Source organism: Eulemur rufifrons, chromosome 10, assembly GCF_041146395.1.
Source record: "Eulemur rufifrons isolate Redbay chromosome 10, OSU_ERuf_1, whole genome shotgun sequence".
NCBI classification, from domain to species: Eukaryota; Metazoa; Chordata; class Mammalia; order Primates; family Lemuridae; genus Eulemur; species Eulemur rufifrons.
Genome location: NC_090992.1, coordinates 5,133,568 through 5,151,214, shown reverse-complemented (window position 1 = coordinate 5,151,214; position 17,647 = coordinate 5,133,568). Strand labels below are relative to the sequence as shown.

General features: G+C 37.0%; 1 protein-coding gene across 25 annotated transcripts in view; it reads left to right on the top strand.

Moving 5' to 3' along the window:
• The window catches only part of FAM13B (family with sequence similarity 13 member B), a 76,944-nt gene that overhangs the window by 37,090 nt on the left and 22,207 nt on the right, over window positions 1–17,647 (top strand). For 21 of the 25 annotated variants that reach the window (XM_069483670.1, XM_069483673.1, XM_069483668.1 and 18 more), the window contains 4 exons: window positions 7,184–7,225; window positions 7,892–8,047; window positions 10,264–10,396; window positions 17,443–17,507. In XM_069483670.1, coding sequence (XP_069339771.1) covers window positions 7,184–7,225; window positions 7,892–8,047; window positions 10,264–10,396; window positions 17,443–17,507 — 396 coding nt within the window. The remainder of the gene's footprint in view (window positions 1–7,183; window positions 7,226–7,891; window positions 8,048–10,263; window positions 10,397–17,442; window positions 17,508–17,647) is intronic. The other 4 variants (XM_069483679.1, XM_069483664.1, XM_069483663.1 and 1 more) reach the window with 1 other exon arrangement.

Here is a 17,647-nt window from a genome sequence, read left to right as displayed (position 1 = left end):
TTATCTGTGACCGTTATGACTATGTAATATATGTGGATTTTTGTTATTGTCTGTCTTCCAGCACTAGAATGAAAACCACCTGACAGCAGGATTTTGTTCTCTCATGTATTCATAACACTTAGAATAGTATATACTATGGACTGGGCACTCAGTCAAGTATTAAATGTTGAATGGAGATTTAGAAGCAAGGTGGAGTTTTCTTGAATGCTCAACTTAATATGCTAAAAATTACATATATAGCAAATGTCTCAGTGTTCTAAGACAGAAGAAACGTAAAACATATTCTTTGATTCTCTCTCTTGGGTGAAAGCAAAGCAGGGGAGAAATTTCCCTAGAGTGCACAAGGCCCAGTATATGGGGAGCTCTTAATAAATTTGTTCTAAGGAATTAGTGGGTACTGTATTGCATGAAACTGGAGATTGAACGTTTAGTAACTAATGTGTCATCTTTTTTGAGTTTCTATGAGGTAGTTTACAAACATTTACTGAAAGTATTAGGTAGCCTACTTTGTATTTCTCTTCAGAAGTAGCCTAGGAAGATATATTAGGAACCTAAGGGAAATAAACATTTAGTGATAGTTTAAATTGGCAGTTTTTAAACATTTTGTCTCAAACTTTATATTCTAAAAAATTATTGAGTACTTCAAAGAGCTTTTTTTTTGTTAATGTGGGTTATACTGTTGGTGTTTACCACATTAGAAATAAAAGCTGAGCATATTTAACCACTGGGAGTATTTCTTTGCTTAGTTGTACTTTGGAAAGACTTCTGTTTGTAGCTAAAATGTATCTATGATCTCATGGTTTTTTATTGCTGAGTTCCTTCTCCTTTATTAATTTTAACTCGGTGGTTCTCAAATTTTTTAGTTATATAACTTGTTTATGCACTTAAAAATTGTTGAGGACCCTAAAGAACTTTTGTTTTTGTGGATTGTATCTATTGATGTGCATCATATTGACAAATAAAACTGAGAAAGTATTCAATAAACCCATTACATGTTAGTGTAAAATTTTTTTAATGAAAAGTAACTATGTTTTCTAATTATGTCCCCCAGCGTTTTTAGTGGCATTGGTTTACATTTCTGCAAATCTCTTGAATGTCTAGCTTAATGGATTCTCACGGTTTCTTCTGTATTTAATATGCTGCTGCTGTGATCAGAAAGTTTGTGTCCTCCCCAAATTCTTACATTGACATCCTAAACCCCAAGGATGGTATTAGGAGGTGGGGCCTTTGGGAGATGATTAGGTCATGGGGGCAGGGCCCTCACGAATGAGACTAGTGTGCCCTTGTAAAAGGCCTGAGAAAGACCCGTCACCCCTTTCACTATGTGAGGACACAGTGTAAAGTCTGTGAATGGGTTCTCAGTATACATTGAATCTGCCAGTGCCTTGATACTGGACTTTCCAGGCTCCAGAACTGTGAGAAATAAATTTCTGTTTATAAGCCACCCAGTTTATGGCATTTTGTTGTAGTAATCTGAATGGACTAAGACAGAAAATTGGTGCTGAGAAGTAGGGGTGCTGCTGTTGTAACAAATACCTAAAATGTGAACTTGGCTTTGGAACCAGTTGACTGGAAGAGTTTTGAGCTACTTGCTAGAAAAAGGCTACAACTGCTGTGAATTGCTGGTGAGGGCTCAGAAGGAGATGGAGGAGAGCTATAGAAAAAGCCCTGGTCTTCTTAGAGAATATACCTAAGTGGTTGTGAACTGGATATTGGTAGAAATATGGGTGGCAAAGACCTTTCTGATGAGGTCTCAGATGGAAATTAGGAACATCTTATTGGACAGTGCAGGAAAAGTGATCCTTAAAGTGGCAAAGAAGTTGGCTGAATTGTGTTTGTGTTCTAGTGTTTTGTGGAAGATAAAACATGTGAGCCATGAAATTATATATTTTGCTGAGGAAATATAACCTAAGCAAAGTACTGAAGGAACTGCTGGTTCCTCTTGATTGTTTATAGTAAAATATGAGAGGCGAGAATGATTTAAAGATGAAATTGTTGATCAAAAAGACAGCAGAGCGTAAAGATTTGGAAAATTCTCAGCCTATCCATACTGTAAAGAACAAGAAAGTGTATTAGGGAGAGAACACCATGGGTGTGGCCAAACTACCATTTGATAAGGAAATTAGTCATATAAACAAAATTTTGCCCAAGACAATGGAAGAATGACCCTGAAGTCAATTCAGAAATCCTCAGGGCTGCCACCCGGGTTACAGGACTTGAGTAAAATGCAAAGGAGGGGTCGCCAGTGCCTGCACAACTGGGAGGACCTTGGCAAGCTCGCAGTGAGCTTGGCACTATGCTCTTCTGCCACCCTAGGTTGTGGCTCCTGTATGGTGCAGGCAGCCCCATCTCTACCAGAGTGCAGCTCCCTCTACCTTTTGAAGAATGGGAGCTGCCCTTGTGACCAGGTGTAGAACCACGGTGGGATGGGATATGGTGTATGGTATATTGGTCATTGGAAAAGATTGCTTCACTGAGTTATGTAGATCTTCCGAATGTTGACACATTTGTTATATGATGTCAAAAGTTTACATTCTTTAATGTCACCATTGATTGTATCAGAAGCATCTTTTGAAGTATTCTGATGCTTTTGAGCTTATATTGGAGGATACAGGTTTTCCAGAATTCTGATTCTTGCTTGAAAACTCAAATTTTATCATACTGTCAGTCGTTTTTCTCGAAGTGACAGTCTTCTTTGTTTTTGAAAAAATGTCTTCCAATATTCAAGAAAAACTTTAGACAAAATAAGTTTAACAGAATTATTTGAGCAGTAAAGGATTCACACATTAGGTTAGCCCTCAAAACCAGAAGTTCTGAGTACTCTGCTTTAGCAGTGTGAGAGCAGTGAGCTTTTATAGGCTGAATGTGGAAGCAAGTAAAGAAATAACTTGTTTGGCTAGGCGTTTGCCTTATTTGGGTGTTTGATCTGGTAGAAAGTCCCTACTTAGAGATTAGTTGATGGTTTTTGATTGGTCATTTTACTTTTGACATTGGGCTTCAGTTTGCTTACATAGGAAGCCAAGGCACTGGAGCCATTTCAGTCTAATGGCCTCCTGGTTAAAATTTTTTTTTAACATCATGCAAATGTTAGCACAGTGAAAAAGGTAGGTACAATGAACATAGTTTTAACCTTTCATAGACAGTGTCTTGGGGACCCTCAGGTTCACAGACTACTCTTTGAGAACCAGGTGGTTTAAATATTTTTGCATGAGTTGTATTGATTGGTCTATTCATGAATCTGTTGTTTGCCTAATATTAGTTATATTTTGTTAAGATTTAAGCTGTGTTCAGAGTGGGCAAAATGGTGAAGTTGGGGTGTGAGCAGTCTAGAGCACATGAAAAAGCAGTAATTTTGGTTGATTGATCCTGAGGTTTAGTCTTATCCCAGAGTTCCATGGAAATTTCAAGATTATTTCTAAATTGTTGCTTTATATTCACGTATTTGTCATTTAGCTTTGTATTTAAATGTATGAATTTTAGGAAATCCTTACATTTAAAAAATTTAAAGAGAGGTGGGAGAGTTCTAAAAGAGTTCTTAACTTTTCCCCCTGTGCTTTGTAATCTTTTTCCTAGGCTGTATTAAAAGGTTTGTTTTGGCTTGTGGTTTAGGTGATTTTTAATCTGTGCTCATGCTTACAGAACCACAAATCAAAAAACAATTATTTTGCATTATAAAGTTTATTTAAAGTTGTGCTTCTGATGCCTTGGTAAAGCTTGGAATTTAGAAAGAATGAAAAATTTATATTCTCTGTGTTGCTAATGCTAGGGCTTCATTCTTGTAAGTTCATTGGTTTCTGATGGTTGGGTTTTAGATGAAGTACAGAAAAGAGGGTGTAAGTGATTTAGGAAGAGCTCTGAGTTTAGGGTTTTAAGATTGGTCTCCCCTTCATTTTGTGGATGGCCTGTTGGGAAAATGTGCTTTCAGCGGACTAGAAAGAAGGTATGAGAACTATAGTGTTGTGTGTAATATGTTTTTTCTTTTCTCTCATCCATTGGAGCAGTTAGTTTGCAAAATACTTCATTTGACGGATTTTACCATTTCATATTTTCACATCTGGTTTCCACTTAAGAGTGTAAAAAGGAGGCAGTAGTACTTTGGTGGAAGTATCAGAAATGTTGGATGAAAAAAATAGAATTTATACTCTGGGTCATAAGAGAGTCTTACTGTAGTAAAAACATTTTTAAGGACTGGCACATGATGAATATTGATGGGTTCTCTTTTCCCCTCTCCTATAAATGATGCATTTAATATTTTAAAGACTTCTTATATATCAACTTTTTGACTAACTTTGTAAGGGTGAAAAATCTTTCAGTATACTCTTGTCATAGGTATACACTACTTCCAAATTGATGGGGAAAAGTGAGGAAAGGATTTTCACTTTTGGTTTTAAAGGGATATGTGATTTTTGGTTTTGTTTTGTTTTATATGTTTATTTTTTGAAACCATAGCTTTTAAATGGTGATTTTGGTATGGTTCTGGGACGACTTATCTGGAAGTCATCCAGTTTTTAGATTTGAAAAATTAACCGTTAATAGTTTTCTGAAATTGGATAACTGAATAATCATACTCTATTTTAGATCTGTTTGAGCAATTTCGTATTTGTAATAAGTTTTATACTCCTGGATATAGTAATATGATTAATGAAAACGAATAGATTGATTTCTCTGCTTATATTGGGTTAGGTTTAAGCCTTTTTTGTAGGTGTTCTAGCCAGATTCTAATTTTTGTCCTCTTTTCCACACCTCCTGAAAAGTTGTAAAGTACTTAGGAAGAAAATTGTTGCCTGTTGATTGGGGTACCTCCTTGTCAGTAGTAACCTCATGTTGCAGTCTGCATCTGTTTAAACTGTAAAGTGTAACAGGCTTTACTATATTTGGGAGGACTCAGCACTGACTTGCTCAGCAGTTTTTATAAGTCCATCACCATCCTTTACTGTATTTGAAGTGAAATCTCTTTACTTGATATTTTTGTTGGGAGATGCCAGGGTATTCAGAATGGCTTGCAAGTCTGTTGCACAGGTAAAGTGATCGTTATCAGATTTAATTGAGGCTGAGCTGTGCAGTACATTTACTGAAATATTGTTTGTAGCATTAAATATTTGCAATTGGGAAATTATAGTAGTAGTTCCCTGTGATCATTTTATTTGAATTACAAAAAATTAGTATTTGGAATAAGTGGTTACAAAATTGATCTTATGTTCTCAAGAATATGTGATTGTAGGCAGATTTAAAAATAGAGTTAATAGCAGAAGGGATAAAAGGTCAGAGAATGACTACAATCTTTAATGTTGTACTTGACTGACAACTTTAAAATATGTTTGTCCCTTGTGATTTAATGTTCGTTCTGTTAGTCTAATTGTCTTTGTCTGAGGGTTTAATGAACATAATTAACATTTTTAGGTGGTCTTAAATATCTGCCTATAGTACCTAAGTAATTTGAATTGAAATGTATCAGCAATTATTTGTCTTGTATATCTTTCTTAATTAGGACTCGACCTTATGATAGCTATGCAGTTTAGCTACAGACACATAACTATGTTGATAAATCTTTTTTACATCCATAGGTGTGAATCCTGGTTTATACCTGAGGGATTTTTATCCACAGAATTTGACTAAAGTCTGAAAATAAACAATTAAAATGTGTGAAATCTGAAAACTAAATCAGTCCTTTGTCCCTCAGAAGCTCAGAGAACAAAGTTGTAAAATCAGTTTTGTGTATAGCCTTATGGCTGACAATCTGACTCTTAAAGTACAAAAATCTATTTATTTGATTTGTTTACTGTGGCTGTGTGGGAGGTTACTTATTAAAAGGAGCTATTTATTGGATTGTTCGAGCATGTTCTTCAGGGCTAAAGAATCTTTACATTGTACTAATAATCCAGCTTGTTGATCACTATTTTTATATATACCTTTGTATTTCAGTAGCAATTAAAATGGGTAGGAAGCAAAACATAAAAAAAATACCAACTATACTGCCTATCTACCCAATTTAAGACCATCAGAACTTTTGCCTCTTTTTGGATCCTTTGGATAACTGGTAATCTTATTAAACTTTATTATTTTTGGAGGCTAGGTATAGATCTAGGCCAGTGTTTCTCAAACTTACTAGTATGTTAGTTAAGAATCATCACTGGTGCTTGTTAAAAATGTAGACTCATGGCTGGGCGCGGTGGCTCACGCCTGTAATCCTAGCACTCTGGGAGGCCGAGGTGGGCGGATCGTTTGAGCTCAGGAGTTCGAGACCAGCCTGAGCAAGAGCGAGACCCCATCTCTACTAAAAATAGAAAGAAATTATATGGACAGCTAAAAATATATATAGAAAAAATTAGCCGGGCATGGTGGTGCATGCCTGTAGTCCCAGCGACTCGGGAGGCTGAGGCAGTAGGATCACTTGAGCTCAGGAGTTTGAGGTTGCTGTGAGCTAGGCTGACGCCACGGCACTCACTCTAGCCTGGGCAACAGAGTGAGACTCTGTCTCAAAAAAAAAAAAAAAAATGTAGACTCATGCTGCGTGTGGTGGCTCACACCTGTAATCCCATTACTTTGGGAGATGGAGGCAGGAGGATCACTTGAGCCCAGGAGTTGGAGGCTGCAGATGATGCCATCACATTCTAGCCTAGGCAACAGAGCAAGACCCTGTCTCCAAAAAAAAAGAAAGAAAGAAAGAAAGAAAAGAAAATTAGAATCATACTCTGTGAGAGATGTCCATGCTATGCTGTGTATATTTTTGTTTTCAGGTTTTTTGTTTTTGTTTTAGAAGACAGTAGGACTTTGGGGTCCCCAAGTTAGGGCTTTGTGCATTTGGGCAAGTTAATTAACATCTTCAGTCATCGGTTTTGTGGAAAGGGGGAAATAATTGTAACTCCTGGGATATTGACAATTATTAAATGAGATAAGTGCATGTCAGGCTCCTAGCCCATACTGAATATTAAGTGAATATTAACTTTTTTTATTTTGGTCTTGTTAGTGGTATGTTTTCTCAAATTTATTTTCTTTGTTTAATACTTGAAACCTTTACCAACCAGATTCAGAAAATATTTCCAACCTGATATATAACTGAAAACATGAAACTTAGTGCATGCTCTTCTGGTTGTGTCAATAATGCAAATGAGGCAGTTTCCAGCACATTTTGTGGTCATTTAGTATTGAAAATTTTATAGCTAATTTCTTTCTTTGATTACAGTGCCCATAAATCTCCCATCAGCATCTTACCAGCCTCTGCGGAGTAAGTAGTATACTTATAGAAGACAAATTTTTAAGATTTTAAAATATTACTAAGCTGTAGAAGTGAAAATCATGTATTTATTATGTTCACTTTAGAGGAAAGATTGTACATAGGCAGTAAACTAGTTAGTATTTTATGTACTGTCATAGGAACAAATGAAGAAGAAACCCATCGCTCTGTTATACAAAATGAACATGAGTTTTCTTTAGATGATTTTTTTGATCTTCTGAAATAATTGAAAAATGTCAACAGAGCTTTAAGTTTTCTTTATAAAATAGGCTTCATGTAAAAAAATATGAGCAATATCATAGTTTCTTTTATTCTGCTGAGTGTTGATAAATTATTTTGCTTTATAAATGAAGCTTTGAAAAGTCTTACCTATTTAAATGGCTTTCCATGTAGTGAGGAAGGAATTATTGGGACAACTGTTCTTTCTACCCCAGTCATAATTGTGACATTGTGGTTGATTTGTATAGGATCATCTATTTGGGTAAATTTCATCTTAAAATTTAAGCCAGTATCATGTATTTCTTTTTACATTTTGGTTTTCCCATTTAAATGCCATAATAATTTGTTTTACTGGTATAGGGTTTAACATTTATGTTTATGTGGCCTTCTCTCCAGTTAGAGTGACTGCTTCTCACTAAAATGTGTTCTGTTATGTAGCATTTTAGAAAGAACAATTAGAGCAGCTGTGGAACAGCACCTTTTTGATCTGCAGAGCAGCATAGATCATGATCTTAAGAATTTACAGCAGCAAAGTCTGGTGTGTAATAATGAAGGAGGAAGTATTAATTGTGATGGGGAAGGATCTAATAACCAGTAAGAACCATTTACTGTTATTTATTGTTATAAAACTGTTTTGTTATTTTTAAAAACTGTTTTTTTATTTAAATAACGGGATCTTGTTTGTCTTGGGGATTACTGAAAGTAAGTGTATATATTTTTATGTACATCCATAATGTTGAAAGTCTCATAACTTTTTCATAAAGTATGTTTTATTAAGTCCAACACAGCCAGGTTTTCCTTCTCGAACACCAAATGAAGTGATGAGTTTACCTTTATGGATTATGTTGTTTGAAAAATAATTTTTAAAAATTAGACTCATACTCTGTGCAAGAGATGGTCATACTATGAGGGGCATGCAGTGATCTGGACAGATAGATACAGGGACAACAGATTGACATTATTCTAGTGCATGTGGTTATTGAGTGAAATGCTGGGCAGAATCATCTTTTGCTATTGTCATCCCCTGCCACCAGCCTTTCCCCTTCTCACATATTTTGTTAGGTTAGTTGGTAATACAGGTTGAGCATCCCTAATCTGAAAATCTAAAACTTTTTGAGCACTGACATGATACTCAAAAGAAGTGCTCATTGGAGCATTTCAAATTTTGGATTTTCAGATTAGGGATGCTCAACTGGCAAGTATAATGCAAATATTCCAAAATCTGAAATCTGAAACTTGTAGTTTCCAAGCCTTTCAGATAAGGGATACTCAGCCTGTAGTTGAATTTGTGAAAGTTAAAAGTGCATGTAATGTGTGATGTTACTTTACTCTTCATCGGACCTATTACCTCTAAGTGGAGGAAAATCTCACTTCCTTTCCTGTTACCCCAACCCTGCACTTTATATATGTGCCTCCCTCGGAGACCACAGTGTAATGATTTCATGTTTTTCATATGTCAGTTTTTATTTTGGGGACAGATTTGAAAAGGATGTACTCAAATTTGCAAGATTTATAGGAAGGTAAAAAAATAGATGATCAGGTAGAGTTTTTTTTTTTTTTTTTTAAAGATAATTTTAAGAGGGTTAACTAACCAGAATAGCTGTTAAATATGAAATGAAGCCGAAAAATATTAATGGACATGAAAACCAGTGGTCGAAATGTTTACTGCAAGTGTGCTGTGGGTGGCACTGCCAGCCACTGCAGCTCTCTCTGATGGCTCTGGTTCATGTGCTTTGAAGGCATGATTAAAACTTATATAACTAGAGCCGGGCGCGGTGGCTCACGCCTGTAATCCTAGCACTCTGGGAGGCCGAGGCGGGTGGATCGCTCGAGGTCAGGAGTTCGAGACCAGCCTGAGCAAGAGCGAGACCCCGTCTCTACTAAAAATAGAAAGAAATTATCTGGCCAACTAAAATATATATAGAAAAAAAAAAAAATTAGCCGAGCATGGTGGCGCATGCCTGTAGTCCCAGCTACTCGGGAGGCTGAGGCAGTAGGATCGCTTAAGCCCGGGAGTTTGAGGTTGCTGTGAGCTAGGCTGACGCCACGGCACTCACTCTAGCCCAGGCAACAAAGCAAGACTCTGTCTCAAAAAAAAAAAAAAAAAAAAAACTTATACAACTAGATCTATATGGAGTATTTGGGTAGACCATGAAGAAAAAAGCAGTACTAAAAGTTGGAAATAGTGGGAAAATGTTTCAAAGGCTATGATACAAGCAGATTCCTTGGAGTTTGTCCCTATCTTAGCTAGGGATCCTGAAAACGTATGCCCATTGCTTGGCCAATATTCTTACTTTCCGCACTTGGGACATAACTTATGTTCTGTCAGTAAGTGGTGTCATTTTTGTAAACAAAAACTGCAGTATTTTGTATATTCTAAAGTATGTAAGATGGAAAATCTGCAGTAGGAAGCTATTTCTGTGGTACTTGATAAGGTGCTGGATACTGTGATGTCTAGTACTAGACTTGTATTTAATCAGGACAAATAGGTCATTATTATGTGGGAGTGTGCATTTGTAAGGAAAATCATTATTTTGGCACATAAATTATTTTAAAAGCCATTCATTAGCTTATGAGAATCATCATAGGGGATTACAAACGAGGCCCCTCACAACATCCCAAGAAGGGATGAACATTTAGCAGATTTAATAATTTAGTTTAGTGAGACAAAAAAAAATGTGGATTTTTATGAAAAGGACACATTGTCTTTAACAAGTGAAAGTTTCAGCTCATTATTGCTATTTATTTATTTTAAAGGCATTAGATATTCAACATTTGGCCTGATCTGAGTTTTTAATCTTCATTACTAGGGTTGATATTGCTGATGATATTATTAATGCCAGTGAAGGTAACAGAGACTGTTCAGAACCTGTGGCTAGCACTAATTTAGACAATGAAGTTATACAGCAAGATTTTGTATTTGAGGATGAAGAAAATAACCAGGTAAGAAATATAAAAAAGAAAAAAAAATCTGTGTTAAGTGTGTTAGATGTACAACTCTGATTGCTTCGTGTGTTCTTTTGCTTTTTAAGTTTTCTATATTTCTCAGAGTTTTTCTGGAATAACATGGTGTGGGAAGGGAGAAGAATTTTCTCACTACCCTTCGTGGTTCTTAGTTGGGATAGAGCCCTGTAACAAAAGACAGGTTAATGAGAGAAAAACAGATAGAAGTTTAGTCACATGTACGCCTCATATACAAATGGGAGATACTCATGAGAAAGTGAGTAAGTCTCTGAGGGGTAGCTTAAATACCATCCACTGAAACAAACAAACAAGGATGTGGGGGAGACCCAGTTGTGATGAGATGACCAGGAAAGGCACCCTAAACAAAGGTAAGGTTCGTTATGCAGATTGATAACAAATCTGGTGATTTGGAGTCATTCTTTTCTGCCTAGTACAAAGTGGAGAAACCCTTAGTAATGGAGATTTCTGTTACAGATAAATTATTCTTATGACAGGGTAAGCTTCTCCGTATTCTCCTGTGTTTGCTGTTTCCCAAGATAATCAGCTCAAAATAATCCTTATGCCAAAGAGGCATAATTTGGGGTGGCATGTTTTGAACTCCCACCATTGGCATCTTTTCAAAATTAGAGAAAAATCCATGAACATTGTTTTAATAACAACTAAATTATTGTCACTGTCATATTTGCTAATGGTAACATTGTTTTTAAAATAATTGCAGTTAAATGTACAGAGCAGTATCCTTCTAAGACATGTTTCAAAGTGTAGTTTTCATAACATTTTTAAAAATAAGATGCTAAGTTAATGGATAAGGAAAGTTTCTTCAGTACATTTTCATTGTAAACCATACAGTAATGTAGATATAATAAGGAATTTGGAGTCAGCAGACCTAGATTTGTATTTTCCTTTGCTTCTTAATAGCAGTGTAACTTTGGCCAAGTTACCTGTCATTCATTCAGTTATTTATTTTTGAGAACAGGGTCACTCAGGCGGGAGTGCAGTGGCACGATCATAGCTCACTAAAACCTCAAACTCCTGTGCCCAAGCGATCCTCCTGCCTCAGTCTCCTGAGTAGCTAGGACTACAGGTGTGTACCACCACACCCTAATAATTAAAAAATTTTTTTTTTTGTGGAGACAGGGTCTCACCATTTTGCCCAGGCTGGTCTTGAACTCCTGGCCTCAGGTCATCCTCCTGCCTCGGCCTCCCAAAGTGCTGGAATTACAGGCATGAGCCAAGTTACCTGGCCAAGTTACCTCATTTCTGAGCTGCATTTTGCTTTTCTATAAATAAGTGGGGTCAATACCTACGTTAGAGGATTATCATAAGGATAAAAAGTGAAAATATTATAAAATAATTTTATGAAGTAGAAAACATTTCAAAGAAGTTAAGCTGGTGCTGTTACTGTCACTGGATTTGTGTGTATTAGATTAATAGCTTTTCATATATTCATGTTTATTGCTTCTGTAGTAGTTGTCCCCTTGCCCTTTCCTGGCTAAGTTTCTGCCTGTCTACTAAATCATTCCTGTCAGTATAAAACATTTATACTGGTATTTCTTGCATGTTTAGGGGGAGAAAACCCTCTCTTGACCCTTATGCCACTCTAGCTATACCCTGATTTCTCTGCTTCCCTTTATAATATCATTGCTGAAAGGGAATGTCTGTGCTTGTTTTCTTGTACTCCTCCCATTCTCTCTTAAACTCACTCTAGCCATCCTTTCCCCACCATTGCTCTGAAACTGTTCTCACAAGTCACCAGTGATGTTTATTGAACAGTTTACCTGAACTAATAGCAAAACTTGATTCAATTTAATTGCTCCCACTACCTTGGTATATACTTTTTTCGCTTGGCTTTCAGGATATTTCACTCCTCCGGGTTTTGTTATTACTTCACTGGCTGCTCTAACTCAATCCCTTCCACTGACTGCTTTTCATCTTCTGGGTCTCTGACATTTGGAATGGCCCAGGGCCCAGTTCTCAGATTGCTTGTTTTTATTCACTTCTTTGGTAATCTCATTTAGTCCAATGACTTTAAATACCATGTGTATGCTGCTGATTCCCAAATTTGTATCTCCAGTCCAGACCTCTCTTTTGGTGCTTTAAATTCCTATGTCCAGCTGTTCCACCCAGCATTTCCACTGGAATATCTTACAAGCATCTGTAGGAGAGGAAAGATTTCTTTCTTTACCCATCATTAGGTTCATGGCTGAGGCACCCAAAATAAAAGACAGATTAACAAGAGAAAAGCATACATATTTATTTAATATAAGTTTTACATGACACAGGAGCCTTCAGAATTGAAGACCCAAAGAAACAGGGACATCTGTGTATTTCAGTGCTTCAGTTTGATGAAAAGTAGACAGTGGTGCAGAAGAATGATTAAACAAAGTGGATTTGATCTAATAGTAATAAACTTGAGGGGGAATTTACCAGGGCCTGTCTGTTCAGATGCTTTTCTGTGTCCCTGTGTCTTCCAAGATAAGAACATTCCTTTCCTTCAGGTATAAAGTAGATATTTCCAGAATGAAGGTTTTATAACCTGCTTGAGGAGAGGAAGAAGGAGGGGAAGGTGAGAATGAACATTTCTGCCTCTGTGGTTTTCTCAGATGCCAAAGTGCCATATTTTGGGATAGCATGTCCTGAACCCCAGCACATCTTAAACATGCACCAAACTGAACTCCTGACCTTGTAAACATATCTTTCCTCTGTCTTAAAAATCTCAGTAAAGGACAATTTCTCCTTCCTTTGGAAAAGCCAAAAGCCTTGGATCATCCTTGATTTCTTTCACACTGCATATTCATTCCTTCATAAAGTCCTGTTGGCTGTACCTTTGAAGTTTATCTAGTACCTGACCACTTTTTACTGTTTCCACTGCCACTGTGTAGGTCCAAGCCACCGTCATCTCACTTGGATTAATGTAGCCTCCTAACCAGTGTCTTCATCTTTGTTTCCCTATGGTCTGTCCTTAGTGCAGCAGCCTGAGTAATCCTTTTAAAAGGAAAATTAGATAATGTCGATTCTCTTCATAGAACCTTCCAGTGCTGTCTGGGTATTAAAATATAGCAATAGGCACTATGGAATACTGACTGATATAGTTATGACTGAGGCAGCTAAATCTTAAGGTCCTATCTAGATTGCTGTTTATGTAGATATTTCCTTGGCTCACTTTCTCACCTGATCTTGCAAATATTTGTTCAGTTTTACCTGCTCAGGGAGACCACTGTCTTTTCCCTACTGATTTGAAATGGCACCTTCATCATAAGCTGAATGCCTGCATATGTGTGTTTCTCATTCATTCACCAGCAGTGAATGAGAATGCCACATCCTTGCCAGCACTTGGTGTGTACTTGGTGTGTTAGTGTTTTGGATTTTGGCCATTCAAATAGGTGTGTAGTCATACCTCATTTGAATGTTGAATTCCCTGATGCCATACGATGTTGAGTATCTTTTCATGCTTATTTGCCATGTGTATATCTTCTTTGGTGAGGCGTCTTTGAGGTCTTTTGCCATTTTTTAATTGGGTGGTTTTCTTATTACTGAGTTTTAAGAGTTCTTTGCATATTTTGGGTAACTTCATCAGATGTTTTTTGCAATTTAGAATTTTTTTTAATATGCTGCTGGATTCTGTAGCAAATATTTATTTAGGTGTTTTTGTTTTTTTTTTTTTTTTCAAGACAGATTCTCGTTCTGTTGCCTGGATTAGAGGGCAGTGATGTCATCACATAGCTCATTGCAGCCTCAAAGTCCTGGGCTCAGGTGATCCTCCTGCTGAGGCCTTCCAGATAGCTGGTACTATAGGCATATGCCACAACTCCTGGCTAATTTTTCTATTTTTAGTAGAGATGGCATTTCATTCTTGCTCAGGCTGGTCTTGAAGTGCTGGCCTCAAGCAACCCTCCTGCCTTGGCCTCACAGAGTGCTAGAATTACAGGTGTGAGCCATAGGATTTTTTCTTATGCAAAGAAATAGTTCTCTGTTGATTTTTAAATAGATAAAACTTGTACAGTAATTTGGGCTATTTTGAGCGTTGAAGCGGTATGAAGATGAGTAGCCTGATTAGAGCTCAGATCAAAATACCTGGACTTACCAGTAAACTTCCCATAAAATCCATTCATTTCAGGGTACCTTCATTCGTGGCACCTCCCAAAACTTACAATTATTCGTATCTTGCAAACACTGAGAAACTGTTGCAATGTAGTTGCCTTCTTTCAGAAGTAAAGCCAGAAATAACTGGGAAACTGTGGCAGATAGCCAAGAGGCTATCAGAGAGATGGCTGTCAGTTTGATTTGTACCATGAGACCTCATCAGTCTTGATCACATAAATGCAATAGAAAGAATTGTGTTAGGTTGAACTATATCAGTATGCCGTTTATTAAGAATTTGTTAAGCAAATGAAAGGTACAGAAGGAAGTGGGGGTATTTAGCCTATTTGAAAGAAATAACTAGCATGCTTGAGCAAAGGTAGATGGGTGGAAATGGGAAGATGGAGAACTAAGCAATGTGGAAGCACCAATTATAGTTGGCTAAGGAATGACTGGAAACCAGAGAAATTTCTGGAAATGCCCATCAGGCTTTAATTAGCTCCTAGCAATAATCCCCAACAGCCACTAAAACATTTGTAATATGACTGCACTGCACCACCTGCTGCCACTGCCACCGCCAGAGCTCTCTAGTTTACCTGAATTGAGACCAAAGTGCCTTAGTCTTACGTTTGAGGACCCTGATGTTTGTGGAAAGGCACATAGGGAAGACGTAGGGGCGGTATGGGTTATTTTTCCAGCTGATATTTTAGAAAATAATCAAGGTCTTCTCTACCTATATACAAAGGAATGTTTTATCTAGAATGAATTCTGAGGAGGTAAAATTTCTTTAGGTGATGAAACATACATTTTAGCTAGTTTTAAAGGAAGTATATTTCCCTTCTATTCAATTGAAGTCTGGCCGTATTCTAATCAGATTCTAATGAGTCTCATTTTTCTTTGTCCTGGGGCATAATATAGAGCACAGTGTTGCGCCTGGTTTTAAATTTCATCTACCTTCTTCACTGCTGGGCTGTCAGCTTTTAATTCATCTCTCTTTTATATTGCCTCCGATTTCCTTTTTGTTTACTGTTTTCACTATTTGAAAACAAAATTTAAGAATTATGTTTCCTAAATCTGGCTGCAGGGTGTATGTGAGTATTATATTAGTCTTTATACTTTGTTTCAATTATTTCTTAGTAAAAGGAATTGTAGGTTAAATAAGAGTTTGTGATATAATAGTATGCCTTTATAATATAGATACAAAGTTCTGTTTTTGTTTTTTTTTTTCTGAGACAGAATCTCGCTCTGTTGCCTGGGCTAGAGTGCCGTGGCATCAGCCTCCCTAACAGCAACCTCAAACTCCTGGGCTCAAGCTATCCTTCTGCCTCAGCCTCCCGAGTAACTGGGACTACAGGCGTGCGCCACCATGCCTGGCTAATTTTTTCTGTATATTTATAGCTGTCCAGATCATTTCTTTCTATTTTTAGTAGAGACGGGGTCTCGCTCTTGCTCAGGCTGGTGTCGAACTCCTAAGCTCGAACAATCTGCCCGCCTCGGCCTCCCAGAGTGCTAGCATTACAGGCGTGAGCCACCGTGCCCGGCCTGGATACATAGTTTTAAACCATTTCTTTTGATTATCTCACAGTGAGATAGGCAAGTAAATGATTGTTATTCTCATGTTTGTGATGAGAAGGGTGTAAAGCTGGGGCTTGAATTTGGTTCTTTGACCGAGATACCAAGGTTCTTTTTAACTAACTATTGGGTCTGGGTAGTGGTTATATCATGTGCCCAGAAATTTTTAGAATATAAAGCTATGTTCCAGAGCATAAAGGTTGCTGAAGTCTGATTTCTAGATCAGTGATTCTCATACTTTGGGTCTCAGGACCCCTTTATAATCTTAAAAATATCGAGGATCCCAAAGAGCTTTTGTTTACATAGGTATATATATCAATATTTACTATATTAGACATTAAAATTGAGAAATTTAAAAAATATTAATTAAACTCATGGTAACACAAATTAAGTTGCTTTTTTCCTTAACACACAACTATTATAAAACTTTTTAGTTTGAGGAGCAGCATTGTTCTAGATACTTAACAAATATTGTTAATGCCTGTCTGACTTAGAAGAAGACAGCTGGATTCTTCTATCTGCTTCTACATTCAGTCTGTTGCTATACATTGTTTTGTTTGAAGAGTATGAAACAATTCAGCCTCACAGAGATACGGAGTTGGAAAAGGGAGAAATATTTTAATAGCTTTTTTCCAGATAATTATGGACTTTCTTTCATACTAAACAAAACTGAACAAGTGATACTTTCTAAAGAAGAATCTGAGAGTCTAAGAAGAATTGAACCTTTTGTTGATTTCAAAGATGATCGTCAGTAACACCAAAAGTTGACATGTTTTGTACTAATGCTTAGGGCATTTGTATTAGACTTCATAGGTTTTTAATTTGGGGGAGAATAGGGATGAGGTGGTGTCACTAAGCTCATTGGAAAATGGGGAAGTGTTCTCTTGTGTTTCTGCAGTTCATAGGGGCCCCCTGTGTGGAAAATAGTTGCTATTTTAAATATATTAATATAATGAGGGGTCTGGTCACTCATCCGTGACTCCTCTTTTACCTGCTCGGAGGTCACGAACTTCTGTGTTTGTAGCTGAGGAGAAACAAACCAAGTAGCAGCTGGCAAACAAGATGAGGAGACCATCATTTATGGAGGAGAGAATTCTAAGGAAGGAGTAAAGGACAGTAGTGGTGTTACCTGTTACTTAACAGGGCAGAGAGAAATGCAGAATCCCTGCTATACTTCATAGGACTTGGGTTTTGAGGGAAGATAAATTACTCTCTGTAAAAAGAGATGCCAATTTCAACAGACTATGTGATACATGGTAGCTAAAGGGGTTTTGACTAACCTTAATCTAATATCCTACTTTAGATTGTCAACTTCCTCTCATATATGAGTGTTAGGGGCTCCATTGATACAGTGATGGTGTTCTTTTTGTCAGTCCCTAGGTATACTGTTAGAGCCATGCAGTGACCATGGTGATAGTGAAGACGGCTGTCTTGAGAGGTAAGCATTTTCTCTTGTTGCTAATTAAGAAATCATTTTGAGAATTGGAGCTCTTCATAGATTGTGGGGTGAAATTTTTAGATGAATATTCATTGTAAACATACAGTTTAGATAATCTTTTAAAAAAACCCAACCTTCTT